The sequence below is a fragment of the Schistocerca serialis genome, chromosome 1 (assembly GCF_023864345.2).
Source record: "Schistocerca serialis cubense isolate TAMUIC-IGC-003099 chromosome 1, iqSchSeri2.2, whole genome shotgun sequence".
Classification (NCBI taxonomy): domain Eukaryota; kingdom Metazoa; phylum Arthropoda; class Insecta; order Orthoptera; family Acrididae; genus Schistocerca; species Schistocerca serialis.
Genome location: NC_064638.1, coordinates 800,194,030 through 800,219,813, shown reverse-complemented (window position 1 = coordinate 800,219,813; position 25,784 = coordinate 800,194,030). Strand labels below are relative to the sequence as shown.

Here is a 25,784-nt window from a genome sequence, read left to right as displayed (position 1 = left end):
TTTAATTTCAGTTTCATTTTGGCAAATATTTTCCTTATATCTAACAAAATTATTTATATAGTCAGCATTTTCAGATACAGTAAGCAAAATATGATGGTAATCATTGCTAATGATGATGTAAATAAGCAGTCTGTAAATGGCTTAAAGTGGCAACAATGGTGAAGTGAGAATATATCGTTTGCTGGATTTGCAAGTAAAAGGTGTGGTCTTGTATTCATGGTGTCCACATTTGTAAGACATAACAATAACCTGTGTATTTTCACTAACTGTCTGAAATTATCTACTTAAATGCCTGCAAATGACCAATTTAATCAACAACACTATTTAGCAGATCTATATACAGCCTTATGATCCGGTACATAGGCGATAAGGCAGGTGCATAAGCACCCAAAGTCAATACAGATTGCACTGGCGAGGCAGCTGTTTCAAAGCTGATATTTTGTGGAATACGAGTTTTTCTGTAATTCTTGTCTGTAAGTTATCCATCACTCAAGTATGAATTATAGTGTCTATGGTGTGTAAACAACAGACTTACACACATGAAAATGAGAGGATACAAACTGCAATGTATCTGAGTAGCGAACATCAAATATTTAGTTCTGGAGATGAAGATATGGAGCACAAATGAAAAAAATTCAAAAAGCATCATTCAAAGTGCCTTAGATATGAATATAAACCAATGTAAAGTCCAAGTTGGAAATAATTAATATTATGAAAAGGATAGATTTCTAGTCACCATAAAGATGACACGCTGAGTTGCAGACGCACACATTCACGCAAGAAAGCACACCTCGTGCACACATGAGCACTATTACTGGCCGCTCTTGTCAGCACGTTGTGTGTGTGTGTGTGTGTGTGTGTGTGTGTGTGTGTGTGTGTGTGTCCGTCCCCTTTCTGGAGAGTGTTTTAGCTGAAAGCTCAATGTGTACCAGTCTTTCTGTTGTGCCTGTCTGCAACTCAATGTGTCACCTTTACGGCGGGCAGAAATCTATCGCTTTTCGTAATATTTTAAACAAGAATGTTCCGAGCAAGATCTTAAGGGATGTGGTTTAATAGCTGTGTTAGGAAACTTCTATCAAAACAAAGAGAGCTTTATCACAAGATTCAAGAGAAGTTAAAATCTAGGTGACAAACTAAAGCTGAAAGAAGCAAAAATGAGCATAATGAGAGCAATGAGACAAGCAGTCAATTACTTTGTATGTAAAATTTTGTCAACTGATCTGACTAACAACCCTATGAAGTTTTAGCCATACATAAAATTATCACGCAGTTTGAAATCCTCTGTTCAGTCAGTCACTCAGTGACCATAATGGCACCGAAACAGAAAATGACAAGAGAGAGGCCAAAATACTGAATTCAGTCTTCCAAAATTGTTTCACAATGGAAGATTGTATATGGTCCCCTCTTTCAATCATCGTACAAACTTGGTAATAGCAGATGTTGACATAATTGACTGCAGAATATAAAAACAACTACAATCATAGTGGAAAGGTTTCAGAACCAGATGAGATAACCTGCAAGATTATATGGAGATTATCCGAAAGAACTTACTCCCCTTCTAGCAGCAGTTTATCGTAAGTTGCTGGAGCAACGAAGGGTGACTGGACAAAAATGCAAGTCATTCCCATTTGCAAGAAGGATTGTAGAACAGATGCGCATAATTATAGGCCTGTATCACTGTCATCAATCTGTTACGGAATTATGCTCATGTATTATGGTGGTTTTGAAGAAAGAAAATCTCCTCTATAAAAATCAACGAGGATTCTGCAGAGATCTTTCGAAACTCTACTCACTCTGTTCCTCCATGAGATCCATAGCACTGTAGACAACAGTGCTCACTTGGTGGTACCATAAGTACTCTCTGGCACACACTGTCAGGTGAGTTGCGGAGTACTGACGTAGATGTACACACAGAAAATGTAGACCTGAATTTAATCTTCATTAGGCAGGTGTCAACCAAGATATGAGTAACTCTTGACTTATTGTTACTGTAATATGCGTGCCGTCTGACAGGCTTTATTTATCGCCATCCTAAATATACAACACAAAAGGAGTGAACACAAATACTTGTATAAACTGATAACAAAGGGTTCTTGGTGAGTTGTTATGTTTCTTCTCCTGCTCCACCTTTGAATGGAGCACTACGAAATGACAATATGCAGTCTTTAACAATTAAATTAGTAGGTTATTGCTGTATTGCAGAGAAAAAACAGCTGTGATAAAAGCAGTAGGAATAGCTTAGCTTGTCACATGGCACAAATGTCATTATACTTTGATGAAAACAGAGCACAGGATGGGCAAATTTTAATGCAGCCAGAGCACGCTCATTCGATGCATTGGCAGCAATTGACCTACTAGCCAACGTTTACTGAACATTTTTTTTCTTGTTTTGGTCCATAATACCACCTACCAAAACATTTAAAGCAGTTTGCACTAGAAGATACCTGTTCAAAAGATTTAGAGATGGAGAAATGCTCTTGGCTCTAATTTTAGAGTCCACGTTTACTTGTCTTTTATGCTTCAGACTATCATTCCTGTCAGGATACCTTGTATAAGCCATTGTGTCTCAATGGCAATCAATATAGGAACTAAATATCTGAATATGTATGAGGTGTAATCAAGAAATACAATGAATAATTTTATCAGAAACAAATTAATAAGCTCAAATGGAAACTGATTCAATCTCCTTTAAAGTACTGTCCTTGGATAGCAATGCACTATCCCAACATTGAATCCACAACTGGAAGCATTTCTAACATGGTGTCAAAATGTTTTTCTTTAAACAAGGTCTTAATTTTTGGGAAGAGACAGAAATCGCATGGTGCTAAATCTGATAAGTCAGATATGAAAAGACATGAATACTACTCTGCACGAAGACCTCGTGACGAAGAAGGAAGCCACAGGGGCCATTTTTCTGGTCTCTCTCTTTGTACATCATTTCACAAAAATTGTAGTCGCCCTTGTAAAATTCGGCGTTTACAGCTGTTGCCCTTGAAAAGAACTCCAATCAAACTATGCCCTCAGTATTGAGAAAACCAAGGACAGGGTGTGTATGTGGACAAGGAAAAAAACTCATTTCCCAGCTGAAAATACACTTTTTCCGTGTTAAGTGACAGTAAGCTTTCCCTCAGAACTGTAAAACTTATCAATCCTACGAACGGCTATGGTTTATGTTATTTTATATACTGGCGTAGAACTTCCAGCACTTTAGAAAACAAAACACAGCAAAAGAAAAAACCGTTTTGGAAAGATCTTTGATGTGCAGCAACATGTACACTGTATATTTTTGTAATACGATATGCTGCATATTTTCGTATGACGAATGTATAAATTTGAATTTCAACGAACACAGCATGTCAGTTTAAATCTAGACTGCGATGAGCTTTTGTAAGCCTGTTCAGGTCACATGATCTTGCCAGCCGCTGGCATCGCATATTCAAGGCATAGGGCACTTGTGTAGTGAGCCAATAGCAACATCACTGCTCAGTAGCTTGAAGACACAAACAGGAAAAATAAATGTTCTAAATTAATATGCATAGTGTAGCTACAAGGAAAATATAGCTTTTACATATAATACTGATCTTTTTTTGTGTGTGTTACACTTTAAGATACGTCACACAACTGTGCCAGAAAAATTTTAGATAATGACATAAATGTCTGATTTTCTGGGCTTGAATTTCTTCTATGGTTCATCCTAAAAGTGTTGATTTTTCAACGAGAGTCCAGTGCTCTGTGGTTTAAGAAATTAATTGCATATTCTCACATGTAACATAATTCATCTTGTGTTAAAGGAAATTTACTTTGAAAGTAGCACTTTTCAAACCATCATTCGCAATATTTTCCTGTGACTTGTTAGAAATATGTTCATTTCAGCAGTTGCCAGAGAGAGCCAGAAAACAAGTGTTATTGCGCATGTGCAGCTACAATGTGTAGGTAGCCCGTGTGTTTGTATGTGTGAAACATTAAGAGCTCTAACAATACATCATAAAAGTAAGAAGACATCAGAGGATACTCCAAGAGCACTGGAATTCATAAACCATACTAAAATGCATAATTCGGCTTAAAGTGCGCATTCATTTGTCCAAATTCACAATGATGTAGCTAAATCTGATATTAAGCTTTTCAGTGTGGTTTTCAGGATGTAAATTTTCTTGGAGTACCAGTACTGTATTTTCTCATGTTTGGTTCTTTATTATCGCGTAATCCCGTATGTACCAGAAGATGAAAACACTAACTTGTAATTCAGTGAACAGTCGATACTAGCCAATAGTGTGGAACGAAACACTTTGTCTGAAAGAAATTAATTGCCTCAGCAGAAAAAATTAATACAAGCCAAATTTCTTTAGCAAACTGACAAAAATAACTTCATTGTTCTGCTAGACGATTAATGCTTGACTGTCAAAAAAGTGGAAATAAAACAAAATCTGAAAACTGCAACAAATAACATATTTTAGCCTTCAGTAATTATGTGACTGTATGACTGTATTTTAATTCACATGAAAGTTCCCGGCCACACAAATCAATTTTGTTTTCATTTGACGTGAGAGCTGTAAACAAAGAGGAAACATAAACACAGGTCACGTGGAGACTACCCCCTCCCAACTACAACACACACTACTCCACACATGCGCGAATCTGGCAAGAAAAATTTTTGCGGATAGAATCTGGCTGCTTGCTGCTACTGTCGATACAGCTAACAGTTGCACTTAGTGTAACCAGAAGCAGGAGAAGACACTGTTCATACGCGACTCAACTGTACATGTACATGAGCTCACTGTTAACCGCTCAAACGAATCTAATGTAAACAGTTGTGACGTCATGCTGATTGAAAGCAGCTTTCTGCTATGAGGCTCTGCATAGTCTTCGTTCTAAAGCATTTGACAAATTCTGCTGTTGGCAGATGCTTGTGTGAGAACCCTGGGTTTTGTTGCTGTATATGGTGCATTTCCTTTGCAACTTCAATTTTCGTTTTTTTCTCTCATTTATGTTTTACTGTTGCAGTATTATCATGCAGTAGCGCAATACAGTAATATTCTTTGTTAGAGTATCATTTCTTATCATTCAGGATTACAAAAATTTTACTGCAAACTAAAACAAAGTAAAATTTCCGGAATTCTAAAAAAGTCCCAGGTTTTTCCCGGTTGAAAAAATTCCTGGATTTCCCGGGTTGTATACACCCTGAATGACCACAACTTTGATACTCGATTTTGACTAACTTGCCTTGTTAGGGCAAGAAGCTTCACTGGTTTTCCATTGGAAACTCTGAATTTTCATCTCAGGGTTATACTGACAGACCCAAGCTTGACCTGCAGTCACTATTTTGGACACAACAAGAAGTCCAGATCTGAATGAAGAGATCCATCAACTATGTGCAAACTGACACATGATTTTCCTGAGGAAAAATTTTTTACTCATTCATCTCATTTGCAAGTTATTAGTTAAAACCCTTTGCACAGACCCAAATAAGATGTGAAGTTCTTTGGTAAGCTCTTGAACAGTTATTCGCCCGTTTGAACAAACAATTTTTGCCACATTTTGCACAGTTTCTTTCTGTTTTTGACAATAAGGGATGTAACGAACATTGCTCATCTTCCACTGACTCATCTTTGCAACTTGAAACAGAACTTAGTTTTCCGATGTTGTTCAAAATCCATGATGCACAACGGACATGATAAACACAACCTTATCGTAGCGTCTCTGGACACAACTGACAAGCCAAAGCGTGTTCTAACTTGACACAGCCTGTCTCAATGGATCAGGCTCAAAGATAAATTACACTGAGTGATTGTATATCAAATGATTTTAGCATCAGCAGTTGCAGCTAAAAAGATTCATTCACCGTATCTTTTATCACAACTTGTACACCCATGTGTCTACCTATACCACTGTACAAGTGACCTGTAACTTCACCAAGACAATGTATTAGCCCATTGTTTCTGAACTGTGTCATAATTATTGGAGTAACACTCAATGGAGATGGGGATGTTTGTGTGTCCTAATAGGTCAACAGGCTAAATACTACTGACCACACCTGGGGAAACCCCAACCAAGGTGTGAGGGACTGGTCAGTCTTTGCAAATTGTAGTGATCATGTCTCACGATAGCTCTCCAACACTGCCTTGTTAAGGCCATGTCAAGGCATGTCACTGTCATCGGCAGGGCATAAAAGATTCTAAATGCTAATATGTAGGTGTCTTTAATTTGACTGCTCACAAGTGTTAAAAAGAACTTCCAGAGAGACATTATGGTTATTTGCAGACTAAAACACTCCTCTTTTCTTCTCTTGGGTTGTTAGTAGCTAAATCTTTTCAACAACACCCACACATTTTGCAAACCATTAATTATTCTTTTTCTTTTTTTCCTCATTACCTGTGGATGGAATAAACCCTGACTCTGAAATCTGAAAATATGGTAAACTATTTTTGTTGCCTTCTGCCTCCTATCATATATTACTCCAGCCTTTTTAACAGGGTAAAACTCTCAACAGCAGCTTTACAAGGCATTTGCCCTTGTCATCATCTGAACTACTGTGCATTTCTGCATTTTTCACATCATCAAATATTGCCAGAGTAGAAAGAAATACTAAGTGATAGAAAAAATAATAATATTGATATTGTTGTCAAGCACTTCACCACTGAGCCATTGGCCATTTTTATACACCGTGTAAATTATGTGTTAATGTTCTGGGGCGTATTTAATTTTCATTTGTAATCACAATTACTTACAGAAGCTGTGAGATTCATGAAGTCATAAACCTTCTGCAGCACACCAACTATTGTCTTGAAATTTCCCTCAGGCAGGTACTGACGAATCAGATGTTCATAGTCCTGGAAATCACATAAATTGCTTACATCAAATTTCTTTGAATCATCTGCTATGGCTGTCACAATAAAATTCAAATTTATTTACAAAATTTGCTCCTTTTATGTATAATATGAATCAATGTTTAGTTTCTTACCTTATTATCTATAACAAGATACCCCAACAGCAGACCTACGTAAGCACCAATGAGAGTATGCTCCATATTACGACCAGCTTTCTGTAACACTGTAGTGAAAGGGCATTTATTAGTGTCACTTTCATCACAATTATATAAGTGTTAAAGTCAAACAATGGAAAATTCAGGATGGAATAACCACAATATTAATTAGGGTAAATTGCTAGTAACCACATAGGGGATGCACTGAGTGGCACACAGGCATATACACAGTGCATTTAAAATGCAGACAAAGCTATGGGACCAAGTCCTTCAAATTTACAAAAATGCACACACATTCATACATAACTTGTACTCACATGCCAAAGTCATCTCCAGGCACTGAGCCGCCCCCCTCCCTCCCCCTCCCCCCGGCCCCCTCCCTTAAGGGAGTTTTAATGTTATTCACAGATGGGTACACAATGGATTTACACGAGACACTCCACAAGCAGCAAATTTTGCAGTTTCTCCTCACTCCACTGGCTACTTTTAAATTTAAATTAATGATCATCAATTACCAAAGGACTTTGTTGATGTATTTCAGACATTTTTCAAATCCTAATGAAGATATATTTAATTGGTCACACATTTATTTTTATTTTCTAATACCAAGTATCATCTTCAATAAAGAAAACAACTTCATCCTCAGTGTCACTCACATTTCACATGAATGTGACAAGGGTATTTGCAGCTGATTATCTCCCTGCCACATCCATGTCTACAATTGACAGCTGCCTCCTACATACATTCATTCCTGCTTCATAGAAAGTAGTGTAATTTTTTTTTATGGCAGTTTATGAAACTTACTGACAACAAATTTTTCCAAAGGCACAAAATGAATCCTGTTGTCTTTGTTGTTACTGTGCTACTGAGAAGTGAAAGCATAAATTCTTTTACTATGACTTTCAACTTTTCAGAGCCATTCCTCTACATCACAGAGAGTGACAAATTCATAAATTTTGCTTTTTGTCCACTCCATTTCATACAGGAAAACAGATTAAGAAAACATACACCACTGCAGGTAGAGCAAAAACAAACAGTGGCATTTAGTGATTGCAAGCCAGGAACAATGTCCCTTTTGATCTGTACAGACACAACTGTGGAGCTTTGGTCTTGTGTAGCCAAGATGTTGACAAGATGATGTATCATCATTAGCCCAGTGCTAGTCACAACAATGTGCAAACAATGTTGCAGAACATGTTTTGAATTCAGCATAAACACACTTTTAATAAGCCTTGGTGACAAATTCATTCTTGGACAGGTTTACTGAGTACCCAGCAAGGAAATCATTAGTGTTTATAAATAATTTTAGTAACATAATATTAGTGAAATGTAAACAGGGCCTTTACATTAAAAAAATCAAATTATAAAATGTCTCGTCTCTAATGACCTCGTTGTCGACGGGACGTTCAACACCACTAACCTAACCTAAAATGTCTATTTCCAAAAATTTTTAGTAACTTCTCACAGCTTCGTAATTAAGTTGATAAATCCGTAAGAATTGTGATCAATCTACAACAGTTGGCAACCATTCATTATGTACATCAGCAAGTATATACTGCCTGAACACTCTGGATTACAGACAACTGCTGTCAAGTACAAAGAAACAACAAAGTTAAAGTTGAGTTTGGGACATCTGATACTAATTTAGGGCGAGAGGGTTATGCTTTTGGTACATATCAGAAATCCAACATTTTATAGTGCCACATCAAGGAAAAAATTACATTTATAACACACAAAACATTATGTGCAAATATAAAATAAAATTAGAGTGATTTCTTTGTACTTCCCCTCCTTTTTATCTAAAACGTTTTCTTCTGGGGGAAAAATACAGGAAAAAACAAAACCAATAGAACTAGTCAAGAGAGCTAGTCAGATGTTAAGTAAAATCAAACAATGTTAATTCCACGATGGAATAATAACATGAGAAGCACGCAATGCCACTCAACACATGGGGAAGTCATTGGGCACAATGAAAGAGACTGTTAAAAATTCAAGATTTCAGTCAAAGAAGTCCTCCTGCTGAAATGGAAACACACACACACACACACACACACACACACACACACAATGGCCACTGAGGTCCTCTGTGGACTACAACTTCGCCTGACACAAGCAGAAATCTGTTGGGATGGATGGAGGTGTTAAGGAGGTGGTTTGAGGTGGAGATGGGGAGGGATAACAGGGTAGCGTGAAGGTGGGAGAAGATACTTTTCTGACTGTGAGAGTGTGCAGGGATGTGGTACGGACAGGAAAGGGCTGCTAGGTGCACAATCTGAAGGCTATGCTGGGATGGGGGAGAGAAGTAGAAAAGGCGCACACTGTTGGGCTATATTGCATGTGTATTGCTGGAGTGGAAGCAGGGAAGGGGATAGGTACGTGGAGGACAGGAACTAGCAAAGGCTGAGACCAGGGGAGAATGTGACAGGATGACAGTGGGCTGGTATGAATGTTTGTCGGGGCGGCCAGCTGTCAGATGGACACTATTACAGGCGAGCTAATTGGAAGTAAAGGCAGCTAGCAAGCGACAAGGCCCAGTGGTCATCGGGGCTTTTCCAGACAGAAACAGGGGTATGTTATGGTGGTATGGTCACAGGACAACATAATACGGAGGGACCTGTGACTTGAAATGAAGTCATCACTAACCCTTTGACTGCTGGGGACGTGTAAACTCGTCATGCCTCGGTTCTTCCCTACAGCGCTAAGGACATGTTTATGTGTCCCACCCCACTGGCCTTCCCACCGCTGGGGGCGAGTTTAGGCACACTGAGTCACAGCTACCTGAGCGCTACAGACGTGTATACATGCAGAACTGTCTTCCCGCACTGCTCTTCCAGTAGCTGTTCAGTGGTCTGACTGTAATTCGAGCATGCATAAATGTTTGTTGCTGTGTTCCCTCTTTGCAGAATTCGAATTAAGATTCCTGTATTTTCGTCAGTTTTCTTGTTTTCTACGTGAGAAATGTCACATCACTGTGGTTGCACAGATAAAGAAATCCTGGATATGCTCACTAAGAGCGACTGTGAGTGTGAATTATCTAATGTTGCTAACAGTGATGAGTCTTCAACAGAATCTCGAAGTTGTAGTCCTCAGCCCTTTACATCAGGGGGGGGGACAGCCAGAATTACTGTTAGCAGTTCCTCTGAATCCAAGGAATCAGAAAATGACAGTGAAACGGTTTGGACAAGAGCATGCTTAAGTGACACATTTGACTGGAAAGTAACTGATTTCCAGCCATTAAACCATTACTTTGATGACTCGAACTCAGGACACAAATGTCAATAAGATACTGACCCAAGAATTCTTTCATTTTTTGTGATATTTATGTCTGAAGAACTGTTGCAATTTATTGCAGACGAAACAAAGCTTTTTTACATTGACACCAGATAAAATACTACAGAATCTGTGAATTCTCGACTGTCAAAGTGGAAAGACACTGGATTTGAGGAAATGTTTTGTTTTGTTGCTGTTTGCCTTCTAATGGCGCAAGTTAAGAAGTTAAAATTAAGTGATTATTGGCCCAGAGATACACTTTTGAACACATCAATTTTCAGCGAAATTATGTCCCGAGACCGTTTTTGTCTACTTCTGAGAATGTTACACTTCAGTGATAACTCTGCGAGTACCGGAGGTGACAGTCTATTTAAAATTAGGAAGATTGTTGACAAAGTTCCTAAGACGCTTCGTAATTCATTTTGCCCACGTCACAAGCTTTGTATAGATGAAAGTCTCTTGCTGTTCAGAAGATCATTATCTTTTGAGCAATTTATTCCAAGTGAAGTAGAATTGGAATAACGACATTTGTACTGTGTGACTGTCAAGAGTGGGTATATTTTAGATTTTATTGTATATACAGCTGCAACAACAGAAATTGGGTTCCACAATTTGGGAAAAAGTGGCGACTTAGTGGCAACTCTTATGGGACCATATTTGGAACAGGGTCGTATTCTATAAGTCAATAATTGGTACTCCAGCCTGGACCTATTTCTTTGGCTTCAGAGCCATGGAACAGCCGATGTGGAGCTGTTTGTACGATAAAAAAACTGCAGAAGAAATTAAAACAAGCAGAAACTGAGTTTAAGTCCACTGACAAGGTCCTTGCTGCCAAGTGGTGCGATAAGAGAAAGGAGGTACATGTTGACCACAAGTCACACAACACAAATTGTTGAAACAGAGAAGACTGACAGAAATACTGGCGAAAAAATAAAGAAACTGCAATGTATAGAAGATTACAATTTGAGTATGGGTGCAGTTGACCGTTGTGACATGTTACTGAGCTCAGTGGGATCAGTGCGTAAGACTGTGAAATGGTATAAGAAATATTTTTTTCACATTCTGGACTTTTGCATTCTAAATGCTCATGCTCTCCACCGGTCGGTAACAGGGCGAAAAATGGCACTCGCAGAGTTTCACTTTTCTCTTGTAAGGGAGATTTTAGAAAAATATGGTACAGAACAGAGAAAAGCTGATAGGGGAAAGCACTACAAATGACAAGAATCCTCTGTGATTCACAGGGAGACATTTTCCGGCTGTTATCGTGAGTGAACATCGCAGAAAAGTACACAAATGTGCAGATGCATGGTTTGCACGAAACAGAAACTGCCGGCAAACTAGATACCAATGCAAAACTTGCAACTTTCCTTTATGTGTTGTGCCCGGCTTTGAGACTTATCATACAAAGAAGCATTACTAATTATTGGGAACTAAATCTGAGAAAGTTTATTGACGCTTCTGAATGAATTACTAAAAAACAGGCAAAAATGTAAAAAAATTCGCCAGTGCCGGTCCAAATCCCAGATCGAAAAGAAGGTTGGGAAATAGATGCAACAGGTGTAGAATTATTCAAAAGAAGTCTGACTTCTTCATATGTAGAAGTTTACTGCCAAATAAGCGGACTTGGTGATTGAGATGTTGCAATATCTGTATTGTGGAAAATGTGATTACACCGAGGACATTGCGCCAGTATAACAAAATCCATGTATTAATCTGCGTACGATACATTTAAATTATTAACACGTAACATGGATAGTTATATTCTTTTATCCTTAGCAGCACAAATGTAGAGCACATTCGGTCTACTTGTACAAAACATGTTTTCCATAACTGATTTAAACACCTTTGATCAACGAGAAACAACATGCCAGAGTTAAAGCTCTTTTCTCAGTGCAATTGTTCTTGCTACTTTGCCTCCGTTGTTAGCCAATATCGAAAATTAAACTTGTTGTTCTGGGGAGGGTGGAGAGCTTAAAATTTGTTGTTTGAATGAGACTGGGTTTGAAGCATTAATAGAAAACAATGTTTGAAAAAGAAGTATCGAATATACCCTGTTTTCATCTTTTCATAAAAATCAACATCTTTTTGACTAATTTGTAGATTATTGGAAAAATAGTACGGGAATAAAAATTTTTACTCCTTATCGTTGTGCAGTCAATATATTGCACTCTAAATTTCATTTTCATCATGCATTCACCACCGAACAAGGTGGCGCAGTGGTTAGCACACTGGACTCGCATTCGGGAGGACAACGGTTCAATCCTGCGTCCGGCCATCCTTATTTAATTTTCCATGATTTCTCTAAATCACTCCAGGCAAATGCTGGGATGGTTCCTTTGAAAGGGCACGGCCGCCATCCTTCCCTAGTCTGATGAAACCGATGACCTCGCTGTCTGGTCTCCTCCCCCAAACAACCCAACCCCAACCCATCATGTGTTTATACTACTAGATATGCAAACCCAAAGTTTACATTGTTTTCGGGCCTGATTTTCGCACCTAACTTTCGTTCCAGTTGTACAGCTTGGTACGGTTTACAGAGCATAGTTTTTTTTAGCAAAATCGGAATGAAAATACCACATTTTTTATGTTTTTACTAAATCTTCAATTTTGCGCTTAATTAATTCAGTACTGAAAAGTGCTATGGAAATGAAACTTTATTTAAGAACCTTGTGCTGGTAGGTTACTACATGCCAAGTTTCACGTTCGTCATAGCGTTAGTTCGGGAGATGCAAGAAGCCCCAAACTTTGAAATTTTTTCGGGCACCTATTTTTTTGGCCGATTTACCTACAATTTTCTGGCTCAATACGGCTTGTAAAATTCTTTTCATTATTATTCTTAAGAGAACGCATAAAGTTGTACACAATGGCCAAATTTTATTTTTTTACAAAACCTTTTGCCCGGGATATTACAGCTCAAAGTTGCCAAAAATTCACACTGTCCCTGCGCGAGTTGTATTCAGCCAAGAAATATTCAACACAGGGTGGGTTGGACAGCGTGGGCATCTCTGCTATATGGTGAGTAGCAACTTTCCTTTTCATAATATTGTTATAGTCCATTGTTTGAAGCATAAAATTGGGAGTATAAAAACTGAAATAACTGGAAATATAAATTCACAATTGGAGGAAATAGAATCGGAGCTTGCTGATATGTGTAGTGAGTGCAAAATTTGATCAGCTAGATAGTAAATTCAATGAGATTACAAAGTTGAAAATACAGTTAAAATGGTCAAGAGAGTTAATTACAAAGCTGATGAGGTAGGAAAGGGATTGGTAGTCAAAGTGGAAACTATGGAAGATTATCTTGTGAAACTAATGGAGGCACAAGAAAAGAAATGTATAAATTATGAAATAGAAACAAATGCAGAGTGAAAATCAGTGAATGATGGCATTGTTGATTGTTGTAAAAGTATAGGTGAAAAGCTGTAAGGGAAGTAAGTAAAAGAGAGAAAAAGATAAATGAATTGAAGGAATCAATACGTAATGTAACAGCTGGGCTAGGGAATTTAACGATGGGACATTCCATGGGGCAAGGATTGTGTACAAAACCATTCAGTGGAGGAGTAAGTACCATGCCGTGGACTCCTTAGCTGTATGTAAAGATAATTCTGTTGCACGAGTGAGATGGTTAAAATTAAATTCATGAAGAGGCAATTACAAGGGGGAGTGCAGACATGAGGTAACCAGCATGTACAGCAATTCGTTGATTTCAGGACTTTTGAAATTATGTTCTTAAATAAATACTGGGGCGAGTTACACAAGTAAAGTTACAAAATGAATTTCTGAATGGGACAGGATATAAGAGTGGTAAAGAGAGCATGAGGAAATCATGTGCAACAGAATTAAATCAATTAATACATTTGGATAGGCCAGCAGAGGTTCCTACAGAAATCTCTACAATAACTAATCCAGAGCCCTGCTGATTCTGTAGAAGCATTTCTAGATTTCACAGAAAACATGGATAAGGCTCTGCATTACAGATCAAAATTTGTTGATCAGAGGGATAGTAACTGAAAACATGCCAGAGGTAATTACAATAATAATTTCAATGAGTGTACAGGGTGCAAGTCTTCAAGGCAGACAGTTGGAAAATTGAAGGGAGCCTCACTCAAGGTCCACAGCGGGGCTAATGGATATGCAAAGAATAGGACCAGACAAGGTTACAATAGGGAAGAGAACTAGTGAGAAACACGGAAGAGAAATAACTTTATGCAATATGGATGCAATAATAGGTAATGAAAATATGCGAGAAGGGTTTAATGACTACAGTAATTGGAACAGGAGGAATATTATCAATAACACATGCAATATAAACAAATGTAACAATGCTGATTCTTGCTATTATGTTGGGGAATTGTTTGCCAGAAATAAAATGGTTGAACTAGAAGATAATGAAGAAAAAATGGTGGGTTTAACTTCAATGAAGATTATAGGCAATTTTGAAAGAGAGGCAGTGACTCTGCCAGAAGTAGAAATAGGTGTCCATGTGGGAATGAAGAGCAAAGCAAATAATAACGAAATTATTTGGTAATGTTAGTGGACATGTAGGTGAGTAATGATGAAGTTCTTCAGATATTAATGTATGTGAGCCAGCTCAAAGTGGAGTATGCGCTGTTAGTGGTAATACTGATATGCCTGTACCAGTGGCTGCACATGGTTACGCAGCAGGTAATGATTTATATGAAAATGCTGTGGCTGCACCAGTGGGTGCACCTAATAATGTTGTGTGAGGTAATGATGAGTTAGTGAGTGAAGTTGAGGCTGACTGAAGTAATGAAAATGAGTTTTGTCCTAGGGAAGCAGCTCAGACAAATGTTTTTATGGAACATTGTCAGGTGGTTCTAAATAAGAATATTAATAGTGATTGGGTGGGAAAAGAGAAAGCCGAGTATGATGTTAATTACTTGGTATCTCATGATAAGATCCATAAAATGTTAATTCCTGAGAATGGGATAATTTAAAATTTAAAGTGACAAGGAAAATTGGAGGAGTGAACAGGATGTACAGGAAGTGGTTAAGGGTTTGTTTATGGGAGTATGTATAAGACTTATCATACAATCGATAGAGAGAGCATGGACGAAATTGAAACAGATCTGTTGGAAGAGACTGAATTAAAGAGGGTAGTTACTGAAAAAGTTCAACCAAATATTAATTTCAAAGTGAGAAATGTAGAAAGTATTGCACTATTAGATTCTGGCTCTAATGTGTCAGTTGTATCTGAATCGTTGTGGCAACAGATAAGAAGCAGATATTAGGTGGAGTTGACTGTAACTAGGGTTAAAATAAAGACTGCAATTGGGGGATGTAGCAAGCCAGTAAAGATGGAAATTCTATTACATTTTAAGATTAAGGAACAGTATTTTGATATAGACTGCTTTGTGTGGCCTGGCCTTGCTATGTACATTATTCTCGGGATGAATTTTATTAGTAAGTATGGACACAATATTATTGTAACGCACAAAGTTTTGGAATTTAATGATGGAGGTAGCATAAAAAGAGTTAAATTTAAAAATGAACTGAAAAGAAGTAATGTGATGATTCACCTAAAAAGGGAGAACAAGCATAGTGGAGGGCCATATTCTCTGGAGCCAATAAGTTATAAAGAGATCAAACATCTTTCAAAGGATCAAAGCTCACAGGTCAAGGAACTATTGAGTAAATATAAAGGCGTGTTTTGAGATAAGCCTGGGAAAGTAGTTAATTTTAAATATCATTTAAAGGTAATGCCCCATGAAGTAATTAGTATTAAACATTTCATTATTGCTGTGGCAGACAAGGAAGCGGTAAGAGCCAGAACAAAGAAAATGCTACATTGGAAGATTATTGAGTTGGGCAAGAATGAGTATAGTAACCCGACTGTTAAAGTAAAAAAGAAAGGTGGTTCTTTGAGAATTGTGTCAGATGCAAAGAGACTGAACAAAATAATTCTAAAAGACAATGACCAACTGAGAACATGAATGAACTTTTGAAAATTTTTAACAATATACAGGTCATGTCTAATGTAGATTTAATTATGGTTTCTGGCAGGTGAAGTTAGCTGAAGACAGCAGGAAGTATATTGCAGTTTTATTTGAAGGGAGAACATTTATGTTTAGAATGGTTCCATTTAGATTACATTTATCAGTGGCTGTGTTGGTCTGGCTAAATTAAATCATGTTCTTAGATATGAGTTCTTGGGAAAACTTACTGTGTATGTTAATGACGTAGTGATAAACAGCAGCTGATGGCAGAGACATTGCCAAATACTAGAGGTGGTGTTCAAAGCTATATATAAAGGAGGAATGACTCTTAACCTCAATAAATGTGAATTTTTGCAGGAAGGATTGTCATTCTTACATCATCTGTTAACTTCTGAGGTTATACTACCTAAAGGCTCTAGCTGAGTGCAGGAAACAACAAATAGGAAGAAACTGAAGTCATTTATTGAGCTATATACACTTTATCGAAAATTCATCAGTGATTACAGTATGAATTCACCAAATCTATGAAGGTTATTTCAAAAATATTGTTAAATGGAGTTGGTCTGCTAAGTGTGATAAGGAATTTGAAGCTACCAAGAGCAGCTTAGTTAATAGTAAAGTATTATACTATCCGGACATGTCACTGCCTTTCTGCATTGCACCTGCAGTTTTCCAGGAGAAAATGACAGATGGAAAGATACAGAAGAGAACTATAGCATTCACAAGCTGGACGCTGTCTAAGTATGAACTAATGTATGGAATATCAGAAAAGAAGTTACTGGCTGTGGTATTTGGCTTCCAAAAATTTAGGATGGCAGAGCGCTTATAGTTTTTACTGACCATAAAGCTTTAAGCTGCCTCCAAGAATAACTGTTGAACAACTGATTAATTAAATGGACCATGTTTCTGCAGAAATTTAGATATCGTATTGCGTATATAAAAGGGACATACAACAAAGTGGCACAGGTGCCTTGTCCCAGCTACCAATCGTTGAGGAAGAGTGTGAGGAAGAAACTGAGTCTAAGAAAGAGTGCCAAATAATGAGTATAAGAGGTGTCGAAGAAGAGAAGGGAATGAAGAGAATGCAATGTGCTCAAGTGTATAAAGTGTACATTTACCTTGTTGTATAGTTATAAGTAATTCTGCGGGTTTCTCAATGTTAGATGTGTCTCTGGATGTGTTGTGTAACCTGATTTAAACAATTCATACTGTTGGAATTGAAGGCAGAAGTTTCATTTAAATAAGGATTATAGGAACTTTACTGTTCATGAGCAGATAGGGACATTTTAAGTGATTTGTTTTTGGCATATGTGTATACATATGATATTATTATTGTCAGAGGTGAAGAGAGAGGTGTATACAACTGTGGTATGGGAAATAACTCGTGGGGATTAAGTCTGAAGCATGGGGGTGAGGTGAGTAATGCGATGTATAGCACAGTGTTTGATTGTTCTCTCTTGTGTCAGTGTGTAAATGTAATGTTCAGATTTAGAATCATGGAAATCATTTATTTTGGCAACTTGTGGGATACAAAGGAGTTTTCTCAAAATTTAAAATGATTTGTCTATTATCAGTTAATATAGGGGAATATCCAGCAGTTTTAGTATGTATTTATTGTTGACTTGGTAGTCTCACTTGAGATTTAAACACAGAGGACACACGGTGAACGAGGGAAGGGTTTCTCTAGCTTGATCACTGAGGAGTCATGGGTACGAATCACTGAGCGCTCAATCACTAGGATTTTTGTTTGAACACTTTGATAGGTTAAGGCTTGGCTCGCGATGGGTGGCACGGCACTGCTGGCTGTATACTGACGAGTGTGGAAGGTGTACAACAGCACTATGACTGCCTTGGACAAAAGAATCCAGTTGCACCAATCTGATGCAACTACAGGAACAGCTGTGGATGTGCGTATGCATGAAGAAGGAAAAAAATATATATATATGAAAATGACAATATATTCGAATCTTGGGTGCTGCATGTACAAAAAACACTAACATGGGCATTTATTTCACATAAATCAGTTTGGTTACTATCTCATTCTAAGACTTGATTACCAAATTATTACTAGCATGTGTACGGAAAGATACATTAATTACGTTTAAGTTAATATGTGTGTACGTTTGCTGGTGCTAATGCTCATGCTAATTGACTTACCACTCACAAAAATTATTACACGAGTTTTGGCTTAGTTAAGTATCTGGAAAAACTGGTATTACTTGACATTATGTGAACAGTGAGATATGGTGCTACTTCATATATCACACAGCAGGTGAGTAATGTATATGAAGTTGAGGTATGTGACTTTACAAGCAGATGGTTTGACTGTCACAGGACAGAATGAATCTGACAGGTCAGCTGTGGGCCAATGTGAATTGGGGCGGCAAGCTGTCAGATGGACTGTGACAGGAGAGCTAAGTGGAAGTAAAGGCAGCTAGTAAGCCACGAGCCCAAATGCTCACTGGAATTTTTCTAGGCAGAAACAGAGGTTTGTTCCAGCAGTATGGTCTTGGGACAAGCTAATATGGAGGGACCTGTGACTTGAAATGTAGCCGCTAATATGGTCTTAATGAAAACTTATTAATACTTGTTACAAGCATGCTAGAGGAAAACCCAATGACAGTTTTGGAACTGTGGCAATGGGACGAGCTCATTAAACACAGATCCATGTCTGAAGCTTTACTAGTTAAAAAATTATAAACATTATTACGAAACTGATTATGGTAAATTGTAACAACTGAATCCACCATGAAAGTCACACTTGTAATACACCAGATGAAAGAGGATAATATCTGCAATATAATGATCAGATTATTTTTGTAATTATACAACTATAAAATATTATAAACAATTTAGTTTGTTCACATAAACAGTGCCATAACTATGAACTCCTCCACAGACACACAAATGATCACATCATCACGAGTTTTCTTCCTTAATATTCCAATAACTTTTGACATGTATTGAATTGTAGCTGTGACATATGAAATAGGTGGAGTTAGTGTTTTGACTTGAGTGCCAAAAGTGGCAATTTGTGTGTTTGTGATTTGTTTACAATTGTTCAAATAACATACAAGTGAGTTTGTTAAGAGATTTCAAAATGACTGCAAAGGTTTTCATCTGTTTTATCATAAGTATTTATATGAAATTATTATGAAAATCACGAATGGTGGTCAAGATGAGAGTATCTGCACTGAATAGAGGAGTGCCCATGTGACCAAACCTTTAAATAAGCATGTGGGGCAGAAGCCTCTCTTCGAACTATAATCTGTCATAGATCTCTTGAGCAAAAAACGGTGTTCAACAGTTGGAAGAAAGCACAGCTCACACTCATTGACAAAAAGGGTATTAGAATTGATCCACAAAACTACCATCCAATATACCCGATTTGTTGTTAATTCTTAGAACATATTGTGAGACCAAAGATAATGAGGTATATCTAACAGAGTGACCTCCTTCATGCCAACACTACCAGCGCAGATTCTGGAAACTTCGATCACGTGAAACCCAACTCTCACTTTTCTTACATGACATACTGAAAGCTTTGGATCAAGACAGTCAAATAGATGCAGTATTCCTTGACTTCTTTTTTTAAAAAGAAGAAAAAAAATTGAATCAGTGTCACATCTACACTTATTGTCAAAAGTACAATCATATGGGGTATCAAGCAAAATTTTTGACCGGACTGAGGATTTCGTGATAGGGAGGACGCAGCATGTTACTTTGAATAGAGAGTCATTGTCAGATGTAGACGTTGTCTCAGGTGTGCTGTAGGGAAGTGTGTTGGGACCTTTGCTGTTCACATTTTATTTTAATGACCTTGCAGACAGTATCAATAGAAACCTCAGGCATTTTGCGGAAGATGCAGTTATACATAATGAAGTTCTATCTGCAAGAAGCTGCATAAATATTAAGTGGCACAAAGACTGGTAATTTGTTTTAAATGTTCAGAAATGTAAAATTGTGCACTTAACAAAACAAAAAAAATGTAGATCCTGTGACTGTAATATCAAAGACTCTCTGTAAGCTGAATCAGTAGATTTAGCTGTCAACATAGTATATATGCCAACATATTGACATAGTGATGATGAAATGGAAGAAGTATAAGAATAACTTGGGGAAATCCGCAATATGTAGTAGACACACATGTGGAGACTCTTATTATTATGGGTAACTAGAATGCTGTGACAGAAGACATACAGAAAGCTGAAGTGACAGGTAGATATGAATTAGCAACTAGAAATAAAGGAGGGCACAGACTTATTGACTTTTGCACAGAAAAAGAGCTGGTGATCACAAATACATTATTTCATAACCACACAAGATGATGATATACATGGATAAAACAAAGTGATACAGGTGACATGTTGTTGTTGTTGTGGTCTTCAGTCCAGAGACTGGTTTGATGCAGCTCTACATGCTACTCTATCCTGTGCAAGCCTCTTCATCTCCCAGTACTTACTGCAACCTACATCCTTCTGAATCTGTTTAGTGTATTCATCTCTTGGTCTCCCTCTACGATTTTTACCCTCCATGCTGCCCTCCGATACTAAATTGATGATCCCTTGATGACTCAGAGTATGCCCTACCAACCAATCCCTTCTTCTAGTCAAGATCCGCCACAAATTTCTCTTCTCTCCAATTCTATTCAATACCCCCTCATTAGTTATGTGATCTACCCATCTAATCTTCAGCATTCTTCTGTAGCACCACGTTTCGAAATCTTCTATTCTCTTCTTGTCCAAACTATTTATTGTCCACGTTTCACTTTCATACATGGCTACACTCCATACAAATACTTTCAGAAAGGACTTCCTGAGACTTAAATCTATACTTGATGTTAACAAATTTCTCTTCTTCAGAAACGCTTTCCTTGCCATTGCCAGTCTACATTTTATATCTTCTCTACTTCGACCATCATCAGTTATTTTGCTCCCCAAATAGCAAAACTCCTTTACTACTTTAAGTGTCTCATTTCCTAATCTAATTCCCTCAGCATCACCCGACTTAATTCGGCTACATTCCATTATTCTCGTTTTGCTTTTGTTGATGTTCATATTATATCCTCCTTTCAAGACACTGTCCATTCCGTTCAACTGCTCTTCCAAGTCCTTTGCTGTCTCTGACAGAATTACAATGTCATCGGCGAACCTCCAAGTTTTTATTTCTTCTCCACGGATTTTAATACCTACTCCAAATTTTTCTTTTGTTTCCTTTACTGCTTGCTAAATATACAGACTGAATAACATTGGAGATAGGTTACAACCCTGTCTCACTCCCTTCCCAATCACTGCTTTCCTTTCATGCCCCTCGACTCTTGTAACTGCCATCTGGTTTCTGTACAAATTGTAAATAGCCTTTCGCTCCCTGTATTTTACCTCTGCCACCTTCAGAATTTGAAAGAGAGTATTCCAGTCAACATTGTCAAAAGCTTTCTTTAAGTCTACAAATGTGAGAAACGTAGGTTTGCCTTTCCTTAATCTATTTTCTAAGATAAGTCATAGGGTCAGTATTGCCTCACGTGTTCCAACATTTCTACTGAATTCAAACTGATCTTCCCCGTGGTCAGCTTCTACCAGTTTTTCCATTCGTCTGTAAAGAATTCATGTTAGTATTTTGCAGTCGTGGCTTATTAAACAGATAGTTCAGCAATTTTCACATCTGTCAACACCTGCTTTCTTTGGGATTGGAATTATTATATTCTTCTTGAAGTCTGAGGGTATTTCACCTGTCTCATACATCTTGTTCACCAGATGGTAGAGTTTTGTTAGGCCTGGCTCTCCCAAGGCTGTCAGTAGTTCTAATGGAATGTTGTCTACTCCCAGGGCCTTGTTTCGACTTAGGTCTTTCAGTGATATGTCAAACTCTTCAAGCAGTATCATATCTCCTATTTCATCTTCATCTACATTCTCTTCCATTTCTATAATATTGTCCTCAAGAACATCGCACTTGTATAGACCCTCTATATACTCCTTCCAGCTTTCTGCTTTCCCTTCTTTGCTTAGAACTGGGTTTCCATCTGAGCTCTTGATATTCATGCAAGCGGTTCTCTTTTCTCCAAAGGTCTCTTTAATTTTCCTGTAGGCAGTATCCATCTTTCCCCTACTGATATGTGCCTCTACATCCTTACATTTGTTCTCTAGCTATCCCTGCTTAGCCATTTCGCACTTCCTGTCGATCTCATTTTTGAGACGTTTGTATTCCTTTTTGCCCACTTCATTTACTGCATTTTTATATTTTCTCCTTTCATCAATTAACTGCAATATATCTTCTGTTACCCAAGGATTTCTACTATCCCTCGTCTTTTTACCTACTTGATCCTCTGCTACTTTCATTATTTCATCTCTCAAAGCTACCCATTCTTCTTCTACTGTATTTCTTTTCCCCATTCTTGTCAATCGTTAGCTAATGCTCTCCCTGAAGCTCTCTACGACCTCTGGTTCTTTCAGTTTATCCAGGTCCAATCTCCTCAAATTCCTACATTTTTGCAGTTTCTTCAGTTTTAATCTACAGTTCATAACCAATAGATTGTGGTCAGAGTTGTGATATTCGCTATTTTTGACTTCATTAAAACAGCAAATACGAGTAATTAATACTTTCGGCGAGAAGGCAAATACTTGTTTATAAATAATGATTAATGTATAATGAGGCGTCGCATGGCGACGGTGGAATTTTCTAAATAATGTAATTCGTCGTCTTTGGGCGGCAATATAAACAGAAAAATACAGATAGATATGCGATCCATCACTATTTTGTTCGCTGGAGAACAAATGAAGCCTTGAGCGCTAAAATGACTTGTACTGTTTTTCTCAAGTAAGACGAACGCAGATTTGTGGCAGTCTGATCTAATTTTTACTAAATGTATAAAAACGTGTATGTCTGAGTTGAGTGAAGTGTAAAGAACTGTTATAACTTACCGTGACAATGCACGAGCGACTCAAAGAAGACAACGGTTATATAAAAGAGCGCTCAATGGACATGATACGGACATAAAAATCTACCGTCATTGTAGTACTAAGCTTAAGGTACGATATATGTTTTAGTTTATAATAAATATTTGTTCTGGGAATACTGAATCATTTAGCAGTGCTCATTCCTATCATCTCCTCAGTATTATTTTCATTTTAATTATGCATTTTGCTAAGATTACAGACACGGAGATCAGCAGTCCAATGTGCGTGTTACATTGATAAAAAGAAAACTGTTTTATCGTCTTCTTGCATCAGCTTTAATATTGAATTTCCCTTTTGTGTGATGTTACAGTTGTTTTTGCGCCCTTAAGAACTTTCTGGTCCCTTAGGAAATTGTTTTGTCATAACAATAACTTCACAACCGGGTATGATTGTATCTACGATCATGAAGTAATTAGAAAGATGATAATGCGATTTCTTAATCAATAGCACGCTAGTTGTGACTGCCTCAAGCCACGCGAAACTGCAAGTAAAAAAAAACTATTCACATCTCATAATGCAATATTTTATAACAATGGTCATTCCATGATTCTTACGCCAATTGTGATTGATAAAACAGTAAGCTAAATCTCAATTTCCAACTTTCCATTGAATAACAACATCACTTTTATTTTGTAACATCACAGAGTCCACATCTGCCCCTGGAAATGTCTTACAATTTAAAACCTGGTTCCTGAATCTCTGTCTTACCATTATATAATCTATCTGAGACCTTCAAGTATTGCCAGGCTTCTTCCATGTATACAACCCCTTTTATGATTCTTGAACCAAGTGTTAACTATGATTAAGTTATACTCTGTGCAAAATTCTACCAGGTGGCTTACTCTTTCATTCCTTCCTCCCATTCCATATTCACCTACTATGTTTCCTCCTCTTCCTTTCGCTACTATCGAATTCCAGTCACCCATGACTTAAATTTTCGTCTCCCTTCATTATCTGAATAATTTCTTTTATCTCATCATACATTTCATCAATCTCTTCGTCATCTCCTGAGCTAGTTGGCATATAAACTTGTACTACTGTGGTAGGCATGGGCTTCGTATCTATCTTGGCCACAATAATGCGTTTACTATGCTGTTTGCAGTAGCTTACCCGAATTCCTATTCATTATTAAACCTACTCCTGCATTACCCTTTCTGATTTTGTATTTATAACCCTGTATTCACCTGACCAGAAGTCTTGTTCCTCCTGCCACCGAACTTCACTAATTCCCACTATATCTAACTTTAACCTACCCATTTCCCTTTTTAAATTTTCTAATCTACCTGCCCAATTAAGGGATCTAACATTCCACGCTCCTATCCGTAGAACACCAGTTTTCTTTCTCTTGATAACAGGTGACATAAAATTGCTTATATTATGGTCAAATAATTTTACATTATGATCAGAAAGGAACGAGGAAACCACATGTAACAAAATGAATCTTATTCTGGAGCTGATATATTCAGCAACTGTAACTTAGTTGCAATGTAGTACAAACTACAATAAAAAAAAAGTTCAAAGTTCAAGGTAAAAACCTGAGAAAACGGCAACAGATAAATTAAGAATGTTGAGTACTCAAGAAAACTATAGAAATTTGGTGAAGTTACAACCGAAGGAAGGTCATACAACAAACACCTGAGTTGGGAAAATCTAAAAAAGGCACCAAAAACAGCAGCAAAGGACACAATTGGTCTCTCTCAAAAGTAGCCCAGTAAACCGAGGCTAAATGCTCACATGACTGCATTAATTGAACAAAGAAGAAAGTGCAAGGGGAAAATGAATCACAATACAATAGACTAAAAAACTTAATCAAGCAAAAAAGAGCTAAAGAAGAATGGCTGAAAGCCATATCTGGGAAAAGAAATGAAAATTATGAAAAGGTAACATAGAAAAGGATCACAATCAGGTAAGAAATCATTCTTGAAAAAGAAAACAATGCAGTAATTCAACATGCTCCAAGGGGGGAATGATTCTTATAGAAGCTGAGGATGTAGTGAACAGATGGAAAGAATATATTGAAGAGCTGAAAAGAAGGCTAGTGGTATTGATAACCTCCAGGTGAGATACTTAAAAGCATTAAAACCAGAAATTAAGCATGTGATACCTGTCTTCATCAATAATATACCTAAAACTGGCATTATCCAAGAAGCCTTTCAGGAAAGTATCATGATAATGATTTCAAAGAACAAAATAGCAGTCAAATGGAAGATCATGAGTTTTAGCATACTAGCTCACTCATCAAAAATATTAAAAAGAATAATACACAGAAACATTACAAAAACCTCAAGCCAATTTAGCTCCTGAGAAAGCAGATGCACAGGAGAAGCTATCCTACACCTTTTTGCAGTACAGCTGAAGAAAGCTTTAGGATCAATAAAAAAAATTACATAGCTTACATAAACCTCAGGAAAACATTTGGCACTGTCACCTAGAACAAACTAATGGTAATTCTAGAAATGATTAAACTAGACTGCAGACACAGAATAATAAATAACTATACCAAGAACAAACAACAGTTGTAAAGACAATAAATACAAAAAAGAAGGCAAAATTCTTAAAAGCATTAGATCTCTATTCAACATACAAGGGTAATCCCAAAAGTAAGGTCTCCTATTTTTTTATAAG

General features: G+C 37.3%; 1 protein-coding gene across 1 annotated transcript in view; it reads right to left on the bottom strand.

Moving 5' to 3' along the window:
• Nucleotides 1-25,784, bottom strand: part of LOC126483916 (protein wings apart-like) — a 104,587-nt gene that overhangs the window by 2,822 nt on the left and 75,981 nt on the right. The window contains exons 11-12 of the mRNA XM_050107192.1: nt 6,959-7,047; nt 6,726-6,827 (exon numbers count right to left, since the gene is read on the bottom strand). Coding sequence (XP_049963149.1) covers nt 6,726-6,827; nt 6,959-7,047 — 191 coding nt within the window. The remainder of the gene's footprint in view (nt 1-6,725; nt 6,828-6,958; nt 7,048-25,784) is intronic.